Genomic DNA, 20,360 nt, shown 5'->3' with positions numbered 1-20,360 from the left:
CATATGCTAACCCGAGGCTGGCTTTAGGGGCTGGCTCTATTTCTGTTCTTTGGAGTTGGATACTCTGAGGACCTGCTGACTAGAGAAGATCTGATCCCTTGCTGTCTAAGATGCCTTCCGACCTGACTGGGCCTAGGACTACATTTAGATTCTCAATGACAGCGGGTTTGTGGAGTTCCTGGGTATAGGGAAAATGTCTTCAGAGGCTCACTGGAGCCAGAATTGGAGCTTGAAATGTTCTGATTGTTAGTGAAGAATGCTTGTTTTCTGAAGGTTCCCTGCAGGGAGACGCACACTGAGCTCTGGCTCCCATCAAGGCTTCTTGAGAAGCACCGTCTCCTTGTCTTCATGGTCAGGAGTGGCTGCTCCAGAGCAGACAGCCTGGGCTATGTACTGGCCAAGCCGTGCATGGGTATCATGATGCCTGATTCCCTAATTTCTTAGACTTGCTTGCTTGGAGCAAGGCTCACATAGGGATGCTGTGATGTCAGAGGTTTGCTGGCTGATATAACTACATGGTGCTTGGTAAAGGCAAACGGCAGCATTTGATGCTTAGGAAACAGGGGCAGGGCTAGGCAGTTCAGTTTCTAAGCAAGCATTTGCGTTCCTGTTCTCCCAAGCTCTTGAGTTACTCAGGTCTGCAGCTTCCTAGCTTTGTGCCTTTGGGCAACTGTTTAACTCCATCTGCTGGTCCTTTAGAAGGCGAGAGGGCAAGGGGGCCTTGAAATGATAGAGGCTCCTGTGGGACAAACAGCACATAGCACATTGGCCAACACGTGTTTTTCTCATCTCTGTGATCGATGCCTGAAAGAGGCGCTTGGTGGACAAGCGTTTATCCTGGCTTACAGTTTAAGGTGACACAGTCCAGAGTGTCGGGGAAGGGATGCTAGCAGGTGGCTTTGTGACAGTGGGAATGTTTAGCAGTGGGAGTGTCCTCTGGTGTCAGAAGAGTGGTGTGCCTGGCAGTGGGCCTGTGTGGTGGCAGCTGCTTTCTCACAGATCAGCAACCAGATAGCAAAGATAGAAAAAGAATCAGGGTCAGGCTATAAACCTCCAGGCCATCTCCCCCCAACCCACTAGACCCTAATTTCCCAAAGTTGTACAACTTTCCAAAAACAGTGCCAGCAGCTGCGGATCTAGGAGCCTGTGGGAGACATTTCTCATGCAAACCATAGCCCTGAGCTGTTCTTACTGTTGACACTGTCGATCAGCCAGCAGGGAAGAGCCTCACTAATTAAAATGGGCCAGTGGAGATGCAGTGGTGCGCTGTGAGGGCTTGGAACAGATTATGATCAGGTGGGGCAGCTGGGACCCTGAACCGTATAAGATCAGTTTAGGTTAAGTTCAGAGATAATGCTGTGGTTATTTAATTTGGTGGGATACTTTTGTTCTGAGAGCCCATGATTTGACCAAGAATGACTCAAATAGTATGCAAATGCAAAGTGTGTTTTAAAATAAGTCCAGCGTGCTGGGGCCTCCCATTACCAAGACAGAGAGACAACCAAGTGAGCTCGCAAGCTTGGTTCACAGCACGTTGGAATTCTGGGGTGGATGAGCTCTATGTTACTCTGTCTCTAGGCATTCCAAAACCATTATTGGGTCATAAGGCTGGAACCTGGGTTTTTGTTGTTGTTGTTGTTGTTGTTTTTTTTTTTTTTTTTTTTTTTTTTCTGTTAGTAATTGACTTGCCTGGGTTTGCCAGGACTTGCCTGGTTCTTAGGCCTAGTTTCCTTAACAGCCAATTTGAAGTCTGTGCCTAGCTTTCTCATTATAAACTGAATTAGCTCAATTAATCCCACTTGGGGCGGGGAGATTCTGTGCTATGACTAATGAATCAGATTTGTTTTGACTTAAGCAGTTGAGGACACGCTGACTTTTATATTTTTATGAGACTCCAATGGAGATTGGGTATTGTGAAAGTGCAGGGGACACAGGCCCCTTCAGCTGAGGCTGGCTTATTGAGGGTCCAGGACATAGCCTGAGCTCTGGCCAGGGGAGACAGAGGGTGGGAAGGCAGCAGTGGCAGTGGCACGCGGTGGCAGTACACAGAGGCTGTCCCAGCACTGTGAGGTCTGTTCCCTCATTGGTATTTAGAGTTCCTGCTACCTGCTGGTAATCACTCAAAGACCTTAATGTTGCCTGCCACTCAAGTGGGGACAAAATCCTGGACACCAGCTGCGTTATGCTGTGGGGGTGTGGGGGGGGATGGGGGCAGGGCGGGCAGACCAGGGGTCGAGGGAGTGATATGATACTGTGTGTGGGGGTGGGCAGCAGTCAGTGGGCAAGGGAATGAATCAGTGTGAGAGTCAAGGAAGAGAGTGTTAACAAGGGAGGGAGGGAGCCTGTGACTTGGGGTGTAGGGCTCATTTTAGGTTTCTGTTGCTGTGGTAAAATACAATGACAAAAACAACTTGGGGAAGAAAAGGATTATCAATCGTCTTACAACTGTCAGGTCACACTCCATCACAGGCTCTGAAGCAGAGGCTGTGGGCGGGGCTGCTCAATGACTGGCTCCTCATGTTTGCTCAGCCTGCTTTCTCATAGCACCCAGGACCACCAGCCCATGCTGGCCCCACCCCAGCGAGCTGAGCCCTCCCACATCAATCCACTCTCCTGAGCTTGCCTCACAGTCCAGTTTGGTAGGGGCCTTTTCTCAGTTAAGATACCCTCCTCCCAAGTGACCCTAGTCGGTGGGAACTTGACACAAAACTAACCAGCACAGGGCTCTGTGTCCTCAGGGAATGTGGTGAGCAGAGCAGACTCAGGGGATGACAGGAGGGGACTCTGCATGGAGGTGGACTGTCCTGGGAAGGGAATGCTTGAGCTTTCCCCCATGTTTTCCTGGTTAGCTTACTAGTGTTATACTCATTCTTACCATAATCATTAGTCAGATGTGTGTGTGTGTGTGTGTGTGTGTGTGTGTGTGTGAATGTGTGTGTGTGTATGTGTGTGTTTGTGAGTGTGTGTGTGTGTAAGAGAGAGAAAGAGAGTGTGTGAGTGTGTGTGTGGTGTGTGTGTGTAAGAGAGAGAGAGTGTGTGTATGGTGTGTGTGTGAATGTGTGTGTGTGTGTGGTGTGTGTGTGAATGTGAATGTGTGTGTGTGTGTGGTGTGTGTGTGTGAATGTGAATGTGTGTGTGGTGTGTGTGTGTGTGTGTGTTTGTGTGTGTGTGTGTGTTGGGTGGTAATGGTGGTGGTGTGTGTGTGTGAGTGTATGTGTGAGCAAGTGTGTGTTGCAGAGATCTTTTCCCTAGTCTGTGATTGTCTTGATTTTCTTAGGTATATATTTTGAACAAGAACATAAATGTTTAATTCATGAGGTTCAATTTATTTATTTTTGTCTATGTATTTTGCTTTTTATTTATCATCTAAGGGTCTAAATTGCCCCCAGGTCTTGAAGCTTCAAAAAGCTACACATTTCTATACCATTCATTAATTCCGGGACTTCTATGTCTCTAACTCTTTACCTAGGTCTGTGGTCTGTTTGAGTTAACTTGTGTGTCTGATGTAGGATGGGAGTGGGTGTGTGGAAGTCAGTGATTTTCCTACATTTGCCTGGAGAGGCTCTTCTTGCCCATGGAGGCACCTCAGTGATTGTTGAAGTGCGGTATGTGTATGCTCTGTGTAGTTCTTCCTCTCTGAGGCTGCAGAGACGCCACATGCACCCTGAGCATCCCACCCCTGGAGGCAACCGAGATCTTACAGCACTTCGAAAGTATTTTGGTGAACATTTATTTCATACCTAGTGGGTTTTTACTATTTTTTTTAATTAAGAAATCCATTGCAAAGACATGGCAGGTAATTGTAAAGTTGAGCTAGGTCTTAGACTGGAGGGGAAAATTCTATAAAAGTTACACAGAAACAAGATAGAAAAGGAACTGGGAAGATGGCCGCTGTACTGTGGGACAGTTTTAGTATGCACACATCTGAAGTGTTTAGGAGGAAGCATGATGCTCTCTGGTGTGAGGGTGTGAGGGTAGAAGGGGACGTGACTGGCCAGTGCCACAGAAGATCCACCTTCCTTACAAGTTACTTATGCTAAGCTTGATGTCATTTCTAAAGAAATGTTCTCAAATACAAAATAACGTAACTAATTCATGATGTAAGTTGGGTCAAGAAGCACATACCCATAGCCTCTGAAACAGGAGGATTATGAGTTTGGCACTATATAGGAAGATTAATTGAAGAGGGGCGGGGGGGGGTCTGTTGTTGTAAAAATATAAAAAATAAAATGCTGTCTTTTTACCTGTGTTAGGTCCTGCACTGCAGTGCCCCGTGATACCTGCTAGATATCTTGTCTCAGTCAGCAAAGCCTCTCACCTGCTCTGCTCCATCCCATATCACACTGCGGAAGGCCTCTCTCTGAGCCTGGCAGCAATCTCTCCACCCATCCAGTTCCCAAGGCAGGTTTCCATGCCAGAAACACACATTCCGACTCCACGGCGGCCCAGTGTCTGTAGCCGCTGCATATTTTCTTACTCTTAAATCGCTACATGAAAGAACACACAACACAAAAACCTTTGATCCAATTGATAAGATATAATTGCCCACCTAAACATGCAAAGAACATTCATAACAACCTGTGAAGGTAAAGCGTGGACTCTTAACGTCAGCCTCCATGCTGTCCCTGGCTCCTCTCCCCTCCTCCTCTTCCTCCAAACTTCTCTCCCGCCCATCCTTCCTTCTCGCCCAATGACAGGCCTCGTTCTCTCTTATACCTGCCTCACCTGTGACATCACCCCACAGGGGTCATCGCATTAACTCCTTGCTTACGATTTGCCCCTTTCTATGTAATAGAGTTTAAATACACTAAAACATCTGTTAACAGACTTAAGTGAACAGGATTTGCTGCTGTTGCTGGGGTTGACCTCTGGGGCTGTGTACATTCTAGGCTCTTTACCCTGAGTGACATTCCTGTGAAAAGACACGGCCACTCTCGGCATGCGGGTGCCACTCTCGGCATGCGGGTGCCACTCTCGGCATGCGGGTGTCACTCTCGGCATGCGGGTGCCACTCTCGGCATGCGGGTGCCACTCTCGGCATGCGGGTGTCACTCTCGGCATGCGGGTGCCACTCTCGGCATGCGGGTGCCACTCTCGGCATGCGGGTGTCACTCTCGGCATGCGGGTGCCACTCTCGGCATGCGGGTGCCACTCTCGGCATGCGGGTGCCACTCTCGGCATGCGGGTGCCACTGTGATGGTGTCCTGCAGGGCTGTCTGTCTCTGAAGCCAGAGTTATGTTGGAGCCACTGCAGATTTCTAATGATCAGTGTCTTTTGGATCGCTAGTGTGATGGAAATGAACTATTGAGATGATTGCCAGGCCATATGCACGACTCCCCACTGCCACAGCGATCTTTTGTGAGGAAGACAGAATCGCCATTCAGTTCAGCTATTGCACAAGATCTTCTGTGTGAACTGAAGTGCATTTTAAGTCCCATTCTGTGTTTGATCGATTTTCTGCCTCAACAAAGTCAACGCACAAACAAGCCCGTGGGCTTCCAGATCTAGGAAACTGCTCACAGGGTGGGAAACTAGGAGGACTCAGGGAGTAAGGACAACCAGTGGGCTCTAAAAATGTGGCACTCTTCAGGTGACCCATTGCCATTGCCACCCTACCCTTGCTGCTTTCAGGGACTTCATTTCCCTAGGTTTCCCCACGGCCATAATGTTTGCACACGATGTACTTTGTGCAACTAGATGTCCTTAATGACTTTTATGTCTGTTACTGTGTCATCCAGGGGAGCACTGTGTCATCCAGGGGAGCATCGTGACAGGCAGGGGAGCACTGTGACAGTCATGGGAGCACCGTGACAGACAGGGGAGCACTGTGACAGGCAGGGGAGCACTGTGTCATCCAGGGGAGTCCTGTGACAGGCAGGGGAGCACTGTGATAGCCAGTGGAGCACTGTGACAGACAGGGGAGCACTGTGTCATCCAGGGGAGCACCGTGACAGGCAGGGGAGCACTGTGTCATCCAGGGGAGCACTGTGACAGGGGAGTCCTGTGACAGGCAGGGGAGCACTGTGATAGCCAGTGGAGCACTGTGACAGACAGGGGAGCACTGTGTCATCCAGGGGAGCACCGTGACAGGCAGGGGAGCACTGTGACAGGCAGGGGAGCATTGTGACAGCCAGGGGAGAACTGTGACAGTCAAGGGAGTATGGTGATAACCAGGGCAGCACTATAACAGGCAGGGGAGCACCGTGACAGGCAGGGGAGCACCGTGACAGGCAGGGGAGCACCGTGACAGGCAGGGGAGCACCGTGACAGGCAGGGGAGCATTGTGACATGCAGGGGAGCATTGTGACAGCCAGGGGAGAACTGTGACAGTCAAGGGAGTATGGTGATAACCAGGGCAGCACTATAACAGGCAGGGGAGCACCGTGACAGGCAGGGGAGCACCGTGACAGGCAGGGGAGCACCGTGACAGGCAGGGGAGCACCGTGACAGGCAGGGGAGCACCGTGACAGGCAGGGGAGCACCGTGACAGGCAGGGGAGCACCGTGACAGGCAGGGGAGCACTGTGACAGGCAGGGGAGCACTGTGACAGCCTCTTCCCTTAGCTAGCACCATCATTGGGGAAAGGCACTACACTCTATGTACCACCAAACACCTAAAGTGGCATTGGGCAGACCCTGGACCAAAATGAGAGCACTCTGTGGCTTGAGGAAGGGCTTCATACCTCTAAATCTAAAAATTCTTAAAGGAGTCTATGATTTTGAAAAAGTTTAAAAAATGTAAAAATCACATTTTAAGATAAGAGCTTTCTATCATTCTAGATGTTGTGTTCATTGAACTGTGCTTGTTTTAAACATGTAAAAAAGTGAAAAGCTGGGCTGGGGAGGAGGCTCGGTGTGTGAGTAATCCAGGTTAGAGGGTAGTCTGTATCTGTGATCCTAGTCTCCTAGGATGAGGTGGGAGGCAGAGACAGGAGACTCCCCAGAAGGTCACGGGACAGCCATCCTGGGGGTCAGCAAGGGGCAAAGGGGAAGGTCAGGAGCAACCCCCTGAGGTTGCCCTCTGACCCTGACACACCCACACTTGCATCCACAAACGACCCACCCCCACCCCCGCCCCCCACGGAAGAGAAAGCAAAGTTACGTTTTCACCTGGGAGCACGTGTGGCAGCTTCACAGTGCCCAGAAGACAGGTTTGGAGCTGTGAAGCCTGAGGCAGGGTCCCTCCTCTGCACAATGTCAGTGTCCCTCAGGGTCCCTCCTGCTATTAGCCCCTGAACAAGAGCTGACAGCCTGAACTTTTCTCTACTAGGGAGCTGCAGAAGGTTTGCCTCAGTGTTTCACATCTGGCCTACAAGCTCCCTTCAGGACCTCTCAGACATCTGACTGGAGATCACAGTGGCTGCCCAGCTGTGGTTTCCCATGGCCCATGGCTCAGCCCTGTTGTGGCCTGGCAAAGTGTCCCTGCAGGTCCTCAGCCTAGCTCCTGAAGCAGTGCAGGCTTCTTGTAGGCTTTCCTAATGCTATGGGCAGGGTATTAGAGGTGAAATGTCTACCTAAACTCACATTGGAACAGGAGTATGTGCCAAGGCAAAAGCCTAGATCTGAGGTGGCTTTACAGGGCTCTGCACTTCTGCCTTTGTCTCCATTGCCTGCCCTGCAGATCTCACCGCTGCCACTGTGGCCCTCGGCTTGGCCATCTCTCACTGGTAGCAAGCAGCAGTGAACAGAACGGATCCATCATAACCTGGGCTGTCTGGCCTGGGTCTGTATGGATCTCTTTCCCATAAACTTGTGAGGGATGGGCTGGCTGAGGGAGTGCCTGACTGCAGGCCCTGCAGCTACACAAGGCATCCAGGAAGGCAAGTGTGGGGACTTGTGGTTCCGTGAAGGATGGTTTTTATTTTCTTTATAGTTTTCTCAAATGATATTTTCTGTCAGAAAGTTAAATGAGGGCAATTTCACTTTCGTTGTCCTAAGTAATATTCTGTAGCCTGAGAGAATGGAACTGTTAGCTTTCATGGTACCAGCCAGCCAGTTTAATGATTCTCACCCCGCCTCACCCACCAGACGGCTGGTGCAGTCACATGATAGAGGCTGGCGCATTCGTGGGGCTGTGGGCAGAGGGAGGACGCATTTGAAAATGTTCCCCGGGTGATTTGAGTGTGCCTCTTTTCCACACTGCTGCTCTGAAGGGGTTCCAGTGTGAGCGGAAGGCCCTGTTGCCCTGTTGGCTATTATGGCAAAAAGAATTGAAGATCCATGTTAGTGATTTGTGTGGAACCTGCCTGTCAGTGAATGTGGCTTTTCTGTCGTCTTGGCTCTTGTCAGGGTTCTGCCCCAGGGCAGGGGGAGCTCGGGCACACGCTGCTTTGTGCTTTCAATTGCTTACGGTGAAGGAAGTACCAGGGGAATGATTGGTGGCAAGCCGTCACAAGAAAAAAATATAACCCATGCCTTTTGGCTAAGTAAGGTCTCAGGTGAGGGATTCAAGGAAGTCAGTTATTAATGCTGTGGGTAATAGACATGTTGGAAACTCTGGGGAGTTCAGGCCCTGGTGACATAGACAGACAGACAGACAGCATGGCAGAGCTCTGAGGAGAATCAGCCTATGAGGCAAGAGTGCCTTTTTATAGCCCCTTTTCTCTGAGGAAGGATGAAAGTTTCTCAGGAAGATTCTGCAGCCAGGCTGTGTCTGATTCTCCCTGCAGATGAAAAGGGACAGCTCTCACTGTTAAAGGAAATCAGGACTTACTCTGGAGAGGACTTTACAGCACCAAGGCCCGGAAATGCAGATTGAGGCTACCCCAGGTTCCATGCTCCAATGTGGAAGCAATTTCAGAGTTTTACAGATCAAAGAAAGTTGTAGATCAAAAAAAGTTTAAACTACACTGGTGGGCACATAAGGGAGGTGGATACAGCAGGATGGGCGTCTGCGTTTCTGTAGGCAGATGCTATTTGCTAACTGCCTTAGTTAGCTTTTGGTTTGGTGGAAACTAGGGATCTTCTAAGCTAATACCTTACTTTTATACATCAGTCACAGGATGTTTGTTCTGGCACAGGGGTGGACAAGGAATGGTTAACCCAGGACTAAAGCTAGCCTGAGGTAGGCAGCTTGCCTCTGGAGCTGCAGCATCCCGACCTCTCCATGCCCCTGCAGTTGTACTGCCGTCGGAATGCAGGCGGTCCAGCAGCAGTCTGCCTTCAGCTCCCGACGGCAGGCGTTCATGCCTCAGTTAGTGTCTGCGTCTGCGTCAGTGTGCTGCTTACCCAGCAGCCCTGCTGTGGGGCAGTGATGAGACCATCACAGACAGCTTGGTGTCACCCGAGGCGGCTCACTGTCCACTTTGGTCTTTCAGAACATCGTTCTCTCTGGAGGCTCCACAATGTTCAGAGATTTTGGACGCCGTCTGCAGAGAGATTTGAAGAGAGTGGTGGACGCCAGGTTAAAGCTGAGCCAAGAGCTCAGCGGGGGCAGGATAAAGGTAGGAGGCTGTGTGCAGGCTGCTGTCCGCCATGTCAGTGTGTGTGTGTGGGGGGGGGCAGGCAGTGAGGTGTGATGCCCAAATTCACACGTCCAAAGGGAGACGTCCTTAAGACCACTCAGACTCTCTTTTGCAAGATGAGGCATCAGTGTGTGTGACCAGGGTGCTGCAGAGACAATGGTGAGGGAATAACCTGTGTGTGCAGGGAACCAGGCTGTGCTTCTCCAAGGCCACAGCTCTGAGCTGCCCGGTGCTGCATGGGCTTCTCCCTGAGGTGGGATTTGGTAGGGAAGAGGGAGCAGAGAGCCCAGTGCAGTGAGGTGCCCGTTACAATGTTTGTTTTGTTTTAGTGTTTGGGGGTTCACTTTGTTATTGACCTTGCTAAGCCCAATGATTTGTTTGATTAATGCTAGGTTAGTGATGTGTTTCAGTACTGGAAGAGGGGGCCTCAGCTAGGCACGAGCACGTCCTCCCCTGAATCTCCTGGGCTGACAGTGCGGTGCGGCTGAGGCCGTCACTGGAGGAGCTCAGGGTCCGTCATGGTCACACTGGTGGAAGGATGTACTGTGCAGACTAAACGCGGTTGCTTGCCTTTGCAGCCTAAGCCTGTGGAGGTGCAGGTGATCACACACCACATGCAGCGCTACGCCGTCTGGTTTGGAGGCTCTATGCTCGCCTCGACTGTGAGTCCCTTTCTCGACTGCTCTGTTGTCCTTCCTGCTTCCCTATGGAGTTTGGATACAAACACGAAACAGCATCTGTTCTGTTTGCATGGCCTTCAATAGGCAAAATGAATTCTGTTTGATGTAAAAATGTTTTAGCTACCATTTAAATTGTATGTCTCGTTAACACACACCCTACTCATTGTCCTTTCCAAGTTGTTGGTTGGTTGGTTATTTATTTATTTATTTATTTATTTATTTATTTATTTCCCCCTCAATGTTGTTGGCAGTTATTTTTAGTTCACATTGACACATATTTGAACCCAGTAAGGGAAACTGAGTAAGTTTATTGTTGCTTTCCAATGTTGGAAATTGCTGAGTGAATTTTAAAAAGCGAAATAAACTTCTGCCTGGTTTGTCACCAGGTTTAGAACAGTGCTTGGCAGGGGGACCTGGGGATAAGGATAGCCTCTTCCCCTGCTCATCATCTTCCTTCCGCTGGCTGCTTCTCCTGCAGCCGGAGTTCTTTCAGGTCTGCCACACCAAGAAGGACTATGAGGAATACGGCCCCAGCATCTGCCGCCACAACCCCGTCTTCGGAGTCATGTCCTAGTGTCTGCCTCAGAGCCATTGTCTTGACAGTGTCCTGTTGGGGAATAAGTGTCCTTCAGAACCCAGAGCAGCCTTGGCTCCTGTACATAGCAGTGTGGAATCAGTGTGTGAGCAGCGTGATTTCATGGCCGGTGCTCGGGGCCGGGCACAGTCTTCCCAGTAAAGCCATTTATCCGGTGCGACTGTTCGTGGTCCTCCTCCCATCCCCCTCCCCTCCTGCCCCTCCCACTCTCTCTCCTTTCCACCTGAGCTTCTAGGCGAGCATAGCTCTGAAGGAGTCCATTGCAACCTTAGAAACTACCAGAGGAACACGTGATGCAAGTGGTTTCTCCGGGACAGACTGAAGGGTGGAGGAACCCTGGCCTTCCCAGCCTATTTTTGTAAATAAAATGTTATAAACTTGAAATACAAATTGATGTTTATATTTCCTATCATTTTGTATTTTATGGCATTTGGTATAACCGGCTAATATTAAGCATGAGTAGTCACAGAGTTCATGGATGTCACAGAGTTCTGTAATAAAGTGCTTAATTGTGAGGCATGCTCTGATGTCTGTACAGGCAAGTAAAACAGCAGGCCCAATGCCACATGTCTGCTGGGCAGTGATCACATGTTGGTGGGGTGGTGTGACATCTGGGCACTCACCAGGACTGGGTGGGAGTTGCTACAGATGGATCTGAACTTCCTGAAGCTGCTTTATAGAAGATGATGGTTTATGTTGTTGAGTGTGGGATGAAATACTATTGCACTGTTGTAATAAAAGCTGCTAGAATCTTTACAACTGTTCCTTGTGGTGTCTCTTGAGAACCTTGGACTCCACAGGTTTGCAGATGATAGATGACTGATACTGTGTGCATGCATGCGTGCGTGTGCACCTGTGTGTGTGTGTGTGTGTGCGTGTGTGTTAAAATTGATGTTACCCAAGACTGGGTGGATAACCTGTTTTGTCTTGGAGGGGGTGGGTACATCCTTAGGGTGTCCAGGCTCCCCTGTTAGGAAAGCTTTCAGTGCTGACGTCTGCTGAGTGACCCCTCACTCAGGTGTAGGTCAGTAGATCTGAAGCTCTCCCTTCTCCTAGAACCCTTGGTACTTTAAAAATTGTTGTTCTAATCCTCCGAGTTGTGAGGCACGTTTTACTCTCAGAAAACTCCATTTGTAACAGTTTGGTTTTGTTATTTAATTTGGGAACAAGTTTGAGCTTTGAGGGTTGCTTTTATTTCCACATTTGATTCTTCACTTCAGTTATTCACAGCCATCTTCAATCTGAGAATAGTCAGTGGAAGATTCCGGTAAGCAGGGAGACTACATCCAGGGAACTGTAAAAAACTGTTAAAAAACTGTTAAAAAAAAAACCTATTAGTGTGTGGCCTGTATATGTGTGTGTGTGTGGTGTGTGTATATGTGTGTACATGTGTGCATAGTGTGTATATGCATGTGTATGTGGTGTGTGTGTGTGTGCACATGTGTGGCCTGTATATGTGTGTGTGGTATGTATATGTGTGTACATGTGTGCATAGTGTGTATATGCATGTGTATGTGGTGTGTGTGTGCACATGCTCAAGCATGTGTGGTATGTATATGTGTGAGTGCAAGAGCCAAGGTTCCCATGTGAAGGTCAGAGGACAACTTCCCAGAGTCAGTTCTCTCCTTTCACCTTCATGGGGTCCAGGGATTGAATCATGTCTCCTGGCTCACATGTGCCTTGACTGGTTGAGCCGTCTTACTGGCCCCTCATGTAATTTTTATTGTAGATTGACTATTCTTACTCTAAAATGAACTTTATAATTATTAAATACTTAACGAATACTTATTACATGAATATACACTTCATTCACTTGGCTTGGCAATGTGCTTTTGAGTCTCTGCATGTGTGCACAAGCGAACACACATACATGGCGTGGTAACACTTGTCTTCTTATAGTCTCAGCATTTACCAGGCAGAGGGAGGAGGTTCACTATAAGTTTAACGTCCACCTGGCCTAACAGTGGGTTTTATGTCAGCCAGGGATACACTTGGTGTTTGAGATGGCTCATTGAGTAAAAACTGTATTGTACAAGCCCAATAACCTGAGTCTGATCTCTAGGACCCCTAGTGCAGGAAGAGAACTGAGTCCCCGAGGTCCTCTGACTTCTACCTATGTGCTGTGATACATATGCTAATGTGCATACACATGTACACTACTAGTGAAACGTTCCCCAAAGTTAAAAGCAAAGTAAAGGGGCTGGAGAGATGGCTCAGTGGTTAAGAGCACCCGACTACTCTTCCAGAGGTCCTGAGTTCAATTCCCAGCAACCACATGGTGGCTCACAAACATCTGTAAAGAGAGATCCGATGCCCTCTTCTGGTGTATCTGAAGATAGCTACAGTGTACTTATATATAATAAATGAATAAATCTTAAAAAAAACAAAGTAAAACAACATACACACTGTATATGTGTACATACACACCCACACACACACATGCACACACACACTGTGTGTGTATGTTTATGTTTGTATGTGTATGGGTGTGTGTGTGTGTGTGTGTGTATATATATATATATATATATATATATATATATATATATATATATGTATGTATGTACACGGTGTACCCATCATAGTCATGCATGGACAGAATCATCTAATCCAAAGCCAGCTTTGTAACAGACTGTTGACTACACATGTGGAAACTGTGCAGACATGATAGGATGTAAAACACCATTCTACCATGCTGACAGCATGGCCCACTACATGAGGAAGGTTCCCACAATGACTGATTTTCTTTACTTTGCTTACTGCTGCAAGGTACACCTTCTCCAAGCTTCTAGTATAAGATTACTTCTGTATGTCAATGTTGGCACCCATGTTCGCCAAACTAGAGCCAGTGTAACCTGGTCTCAGACCCAGAATGTTTAAAGCTTCCTTGATCTCTTTGCCACAAGATTGTTTTTGAAAGCCTTTTATTTATTTATTTTTTAAATTAAGTGTGTGTACATGTGTGTGTGGTGTATGTGTAAGTGCACATGTATGTGTTCGTGCCTATGGAGGTTAGAGGTCAGTGTTGGATGTTTTTCTCAATCACTCTTTAGTTTTTGAGACAAAGTTTCTCCATAAACCTGTAGCTTACTAATATGGCTAGACTGGCTGGCCAGTGACCTCCTATCTCTGCCCTACTCCCTCTCCATGCTGGGGTTCTAGCCATGTGCCACTGTGTCTTGACTTTTTACATTGGTACCAAACTCAGACCCTTAGGCTTGTGTGTCAGGCACCAACTGAACCTCCTTCCCAGCCCAGAGATCATTTTATTTTAGATATAACATATAGAAAGCAGGATGTTCCACTGCAACAGGACTATGTGGTGCTATCCTCTGCCACCCCACCCAAACACATTTTAGAGGAAGTGGGGAGTGGGGTGAAGAAGGAAGGTGCCCATGGCCTGCTTCCATTTTCAGACTCCTAGGTGGAGCTGGGCTGCATCTGGGTCTGCAAGCCCTGACAGGAAGACCCTTTGACTCAGAGATGTAAGTATAAAGTTTTACTATTCCTTAAATGAATGATACCTACTCCTATCTTTCCTCAATTTCCCAAGTATTCTAAGGGTCCAGTTGCTGTCAGTGGGTTTGTTTGTTTTTCATTTATTGATTAAAGCTGCCACGTACTGTATAGAAAACCAAAATATGATTTGGTCACTTTATAAAGAAAGTTATGTTAGAATTATATCACTAATTTACAGAAAATCACCACACAATTTTGTTCTGGTTGACTTAGGCTGGATCGCAATGTGGTAGAATTGGGAGCAAAGCTTCCAGTTGGAGCTGACCCAGTGCCACAGCTTTCTGTATCGAAATCCTGCCAGGAGAGAGTTGGTCTCCCAAGAGTGCTGGCACATATGAGAACACAGGTGAGACCACCACTTCTGTTCAAGGGGACCCACCCGGAGCCCTCAGGACCCAGGAACCAAGGAGCAATCTGGGACAGGATCTTTCCAGTTTCTGTCTGTGCCCTGAGCTGTCCCAGTACCACAGCTCTCTATACTCAGATCCCACCGGGAGAAAGCCAGTCTCCCAGGAGTGCTGACACACAGGCTTACAGAAGGGTTAAACCACTGTCAGAGACAGCAAGACCAGCTAACGCCAGAGATAACCAAATGGTGAGAGGCAAGTGCAAGAACATAAGCAACAGAAACTGAGGTCACTTGACATCATCAAATATTCCCCCACCACAGCAAGTCCTGGCTACACCTACACACTGGAAAATCAAGATTCGGATTTAAAATCACATCTCATGATGATGTTTAGAGGACTTCAAGAAGGACCTTTAAAGAAATACAGGACAACACAGGTAAACAGGTAGAAGCAAAACCATCCGCCCCCGCCAGCGGGGACTCAGTTATTCGTGGGGGTCGAGGGGGACCCATACCTGTGGGAGAACGGGTGAAAAAGAGGAGCGAGACCAAGCAGTGTCCTTGTCAAGGTCTGTTTATTGAGAGGAGTGTACAGCATTTAAAGCTCTGAAGTAGGAATTGAAGCTTGGGGTTGGGGGGAGGGGAGTACTGGGAAGTGCTCAAGGACATAAGGTGAATCATTAGACCGCAAGATGTTCTCCTTAGACAATGAGGCAACAGTCTTCCCGGGAACCTGTTCTTTCTTTGTAAAGGTCAAGTCCTTCTCAGGAATCTGCTCAGGGCAGGGCTCTAGCTTTGCCCAGTCCGGCAGTCTGGTCCCAGACAACCAACCAGAATCTAAAAGTGGAAATAGAAACAATAAAGAAATCACAAAAGGAGACAATCCTGGAGATAGAAACCCTAGGAAAGAGATCAGGAGTCATAGACACAAGCATTACCAACAGAATACAGAAATAGAACAGAGAATCTCAGGGGCAGAAGATACCATAGAAAACATAGACACAATGGTCAAAGAAAATGCAAAAAGCAAAAAGCTCCTAAACCAAAACATTCAGGAAATCCAGGAAACAATGAGAAGACCAAACCTAAGAATAAGGTATAAAAGAAAATGAAGATTCCCAACTTAAAGGACCAGTAAATATCTTCAACAAAATCATAGAAGAAAACTTCCCTAACCTAAAGAAAGAGATGCCCATAAACATATAAGAAGCCTACAGAACTCCAAATAAATTGTATCAAAAAAGAAATTCTTCCTGGCACATAATAGTCAAAACACCAAATGCACAAAACAAAGAAAGAATATTAAAAGCAGTAGGGGGAAGATGTCAAGTAACATATAAGGGCAGACCTATCAGAATGACACCTGATTTCTCAACAGAGAATATGAAAGCTAGAAGATCCTGGACAGATGTCATACAGACCTAAGAGTCCAGAAATGCCAGCCTAGGCTACTATATCCAGCAAAACTCTCAGTTAACATAGATGGAGAAACCAAGATATTACATGACAAACCCAAATTTACACAGTATCTTTCTACAAATCCAGCCCTAAAAAGGATAATATATGGAAAACTCCAACACCAGGAGGGAAACTACACACAAGGAAAAGCAAGAAAGTAATCTTCTTTCATGTAACCCAAAAGAAGATAGCCACACAAGCATAATTCCATCTCTAACAGCAAAAATAATAGGAAACAACAATCATTTGTTCCTAATATCTTCAACATTAGTGGACTCAATTCTCCAATAAAAAGGCATAAACTAACAGACTGGATACATAAACAGGACCCAGCATTTTGCTGCATACAGGAAACACACCTCAGTGACAAAGACAGGCACTTCCTCAGAGTAAAAGGCTGGGAAAAAGTTTCCAAGCAAATGGTCCCAAGAAACAAGCTGTAGCAGTAATTCTAATATTGAATAAAATCAACTTTCAACCACAAGTTATCAAAAAAAGATAAGAAGGACACTTCATACTCATTGAAGGAAAAATCTACCAAAATGAACTCTCAGTTCTGAATATTTATGCTCCAAATGCCAGGGCACCCACATTCATAAAAGAAACTTTATTTTTTTTAAAGATTTATTCATTTATTATATATAAGTACACTGTAGCTGTCTTCAGATAACACCAGAAGAGGGCGTCAGATCTCTTTACAGATGGTTGTGAGCCACCATGTGGTTGCTGGGAATTGAACTCAGGACCTCTGGAAGAGTAGTCGGGTGCTCTTAACTGCTGAGCCATCTCTCCAGCCCTAAAGAATATTTTATAGTGTTTCTTTTTAAGTTTACTGTCAGGCTTACTAAATAGAAATATAAATTGGTTGGCAAGGTAATTGTGAGAGATGCTGATTGGCAGCTTCAATTTACTTGGTCACGTGTTTTACGAAGAGACAAAGGGCTGCAGAGATGGCTTGGTGGTTAAGGGTGCTTGGTGTCTTACCAGAGGACCTGAATTTGGCTACTAGCACCCAACATGGGGTGGCTCACATCTTCCATAACTCCAGCTCCAGGGATCTGATGACCTCCTCTGACCTTCACAGGCACATTATATGCGCACGGGTACACACATATAAATAAAATTTAAAAATTAATATTAAACAAGCTATAGCTTGATCTCAGTATTATAAAAGGTTTCATTTTTACAAACCCTGAATTATTCTCAGTTAAGGAAGCAGCTGTGTATTCTCTACTCTCAGCTAATATATGAGTACCAGGAGTTTAAACTTTTTTAATTGATGAAATATAGTTTTAAATTATTTAAACTGAATAATTATAAACCTAGAGGTTTATGATGTCAAATAAAAAATTAATGACATGCTTTGGCTGCAATTCTAATATCTGGGGGTCAGATTAATGCAGCAGTCTTGCCTATATTACGTCTGAGTGAGTCTGATGGTTTCCCAGCATTGACCCAGGAATGGTAGAGCGGACACCCCAGGTTTTAACCATAGGCTTTTCTCCAGTCACTGAGCAGACCTGGGGAGGAGAGGAGACACTGGCTGCATATGACCCATGACCTCTGCTGACCAGAGCTAAGTGAGGAAACACTTTAAGTGCAGCTGTGCTAGGCAGGGTGACACATGTGGGAAGTGTGGCGGCGTGCACGTTCCTTCCTGTAAAGCTGTGGCTGAAGCTAACAAGAGCTGTGAGTAGGGAATGAGAAGGCACATGGCTGGGCACAGTCGTTGTCACCTGTGTGCCACAGATGGCCATAGCTAATTATCATAGAGTACAGGGATAGAGGGAAGGGGGAGCATTATTTTTTGTATGGGTGTTTTGCCTGCATACATGTCTGTGTACCATTTGCACGCCTGGTGCCCATGAAGGCTGGAAAAGAGCATCAGATCTCTTGAATCTGAAGTCACAGATAGTGTGAGCTGCCATGTGGGTGCTGGGGATTGAACCAGAGTCCTCTGGTTCTGAAAGCGCAGCCAGTGCTCTTAACCACCGGGCCATCTACCTAGTCCCTTGTTTATAATTTTTAAACTGGAGCTACCAATAAGATCATTTTCTGGCCAAAATTTAGGAGTATTTGCATTTCTACCTCCCCCCTACTGGGCTTGCTTATTTTGTAAAGAAAACGAAAACTCCCCGTGTACTCTGTCTGCGTGGTGGTACTGGACAGCTACTGAAGAAAACCTCAAGGTCCTACAGGAGTCCTGTGAGACTGATACTAGACATAAGCTAGCTAGCAGAGCAAGCCCGCAGCAGTGTGAAGACACAGATGCCTAACTGAAGCCTGCCAATGACACCTTTGATCTTAACTAGGGTGTGGGACCCTCCTGGGCCCCCTCAGTGTTTGCCCCCTGCTGAGCCTTGCTGGTGCACGGGGAAGCTTTTGTTCTTAACAAAGGAACATCCTGACGTTTCTGTTTGGCACCTGGGTGGGAACACCTGGGCAGTAACACCATTGAGTCAATTCCTGTTTTTTGTTCCTGTTTTTCTCCTGAGGGTGTAAACCTGTTCTTCCACTGTGCTTCCTGGAATTTTCCACCCAGTGGACTTGGGGTATATATTCTGTGAACCTCAGGAAAGCTTTGGCATTCTCTTAGCATTCTCTGTGTTTTTTTCCTTAAATCCCACAGGTCTATGCCCAGTTCTTGGTACCGTGACAGCGCTGGTGTCCTTATTAGGGTAGTAGACTCAACTTGCCATTCTGAGTATTCAGTCATTTTCTCTAGCTGAATTCGCATGTTTTAACTTAGTTGTTCATTAGGTCTTATGTCCATAATAAATTAAACTTTATAGGTCATCAAAGCATGCTTGCGTGATGTAATTACAGCTCTCTGAATTAGAGTTTAAGGAAGTTACTGCTATACTCTACGTGACCTCAGTGTCCCCTAAGAGCAAGTATTAATAGTATTATAAAATTTCTGATTAATGAGCAGTTTAGGTCTGGGTTGATTTACAGATAGTTGACCACCGCAGAGCTGGTAGTTCTGAGCAGAGACTTTAGGCCCAGCGGTGGTAATCCCAGCAGGGTTTAGAGCTAGCCACTAACAACAGGGTGCGTCATTTCCTGTGGTGCTACCTTGGGAAGTTGTTATTGATGATACAGTGAAGTGGTACTTGATTTTACTCTGAAGCAGAGTGGATTCTTAGTCATGGGGTGTCGTACCCATGCCCAGGACAGCTTTGTAGGTATTCATTCCCATGTTTTATTACCTTCCTAGTGGATAATTCACATTTATTTATCATAAATGTGTGTGTGTGTGTGTGTGTGTGTGTGTGTGTGTGTGCTTGCTTGTATAAAGGCATGCACACATGCCATCACACACATGTGGATCTCAGAGGACAACTTGGGATAGTTGGCTTTGTCCTTTCACTGTGGACATCAGGGATAGAATTGAGGTCATCAGGCTTTACAACAAACATTGAGGCTTCTCACTGCCCTCCTCCTTCTCATCCTCCCCTGTCCCTCTTCCTCTTCCTCCTCCTCCTTTGATCAAAAACTCACTAATGCAATGTTCTTGAAAGAGAGAGAGAGAGAGAGAGAGAGAGAGAGAGAGAGAGAGAGAGAGAGAGAGAAGCTCCCCAAGCACTACAGTGGATTGTCTGAAAAGCCATCAGTCATGATTACTCCAAGTCCCCATCTCCAGGTGACCAGGAAATGGATATGATGTCTACCCCCCCACTACTAGACACTGACTAGCTCACCTCTTCCACTCTCTTTCTATACCAAGGAGGCAATGGGAGATGTGAGCTGATCTACCATCCTATGCCGCATCCCATTGGCCAGTGTCAGTTCAAGGACCACACTGGAGCCACTTGTGAGCCTCATAGGAGAGACAGATAATGGTGACTCCATCGGCTTCCAATGGGCTTCATTCTCAGCAGTTGCTCCTGAGCATGTGTAAGATAGTGGGGCATGAGCAAGTTCCAAGGTTTAGGAACTTTGGGTTGACAGGGGAACATGGTGGCTAACTGAGGACTCATTGCCTTTCCACAGCCTGGGCCATCATCTGGCACACACCTGCAAACCTGTGGGAACCGGCTATGGGAGACAGTTGTGGCCAGACACCCTGGAACAGCTGCCCTCAAATGGGTCCTGTCTGTCGGTCCCCAGATGGGTCTGCTCCAGATGGATGCTAATGGAGGATGCCTTCATCACTGTTCTTGGAAGACTCCATTGAATATGAAACAGAACCCAAGGGTTTTAGAAAGGAAAAAAAAAAAAAAAACAACAACAACAAAACAAACCCTAAGCTTCAGGATATTACCTTTATTGTGAGCCATGAGAAAAGAGGATGTTCT

General features: G+C 47.0%; 1 protein-coding gene across 7 annotated transcripts in view; it reads left to right on the top strand.

Annotated features, from left to right (window-relative positions):
• The window catches only part of Actr3b (actin related protein 3B), a 93,870-nt gene extending 82,372 nt beyond the window's left edge, over window positions 1-11,498 (top strand). For 6 of the 7 annotated variants that reach the window (XM_039107746.2, XM_039107745.1, XM_039107743.2 and 3 more), the window contains 3 exons: window positions 9,318-9,443; window positions 10,043-10,126; window positions 10,623-11,498. In XM_039107746.2, coding sequence (XP_038963674.1) covers window positions 9,318-9,443; window positions 10,043-10,126; window positions 10,623-10,718 — 306 coding nt within the window. In that variant the 3' untranslated portion in view covers window positions 10,719-11,498. The remainder of the gene's footprint in view (window positions 1-9,317; window positions 9,444-10,042; window positions 10,127-10,622) is intronic. The other variant, NM_001191860.1, reaches the window with a different exon arrangement.
• The last annotated feature ends 8,862 nt before the right edge of the window (window positions 11,499-20,360 follow it).

This window comes from Rattus norvegicus, chromosome 4 (genome assembly GCF_036323735.1).
Source record: "Rattus norvegicus strain BN/NHsdMcwi chromosome 4, GRCr8, whole genome shotgun sequence".
Taxonomy (NCBI): domain Eukaryota; kingdom Metazoa; phylum Chordata; class Mammalia; order Rodentia; family Muridae; genus Rattus; species Rattus norvegicus.
This window is presented reverse-complemented; position numbering and strand designations above follow the sequence as displayed.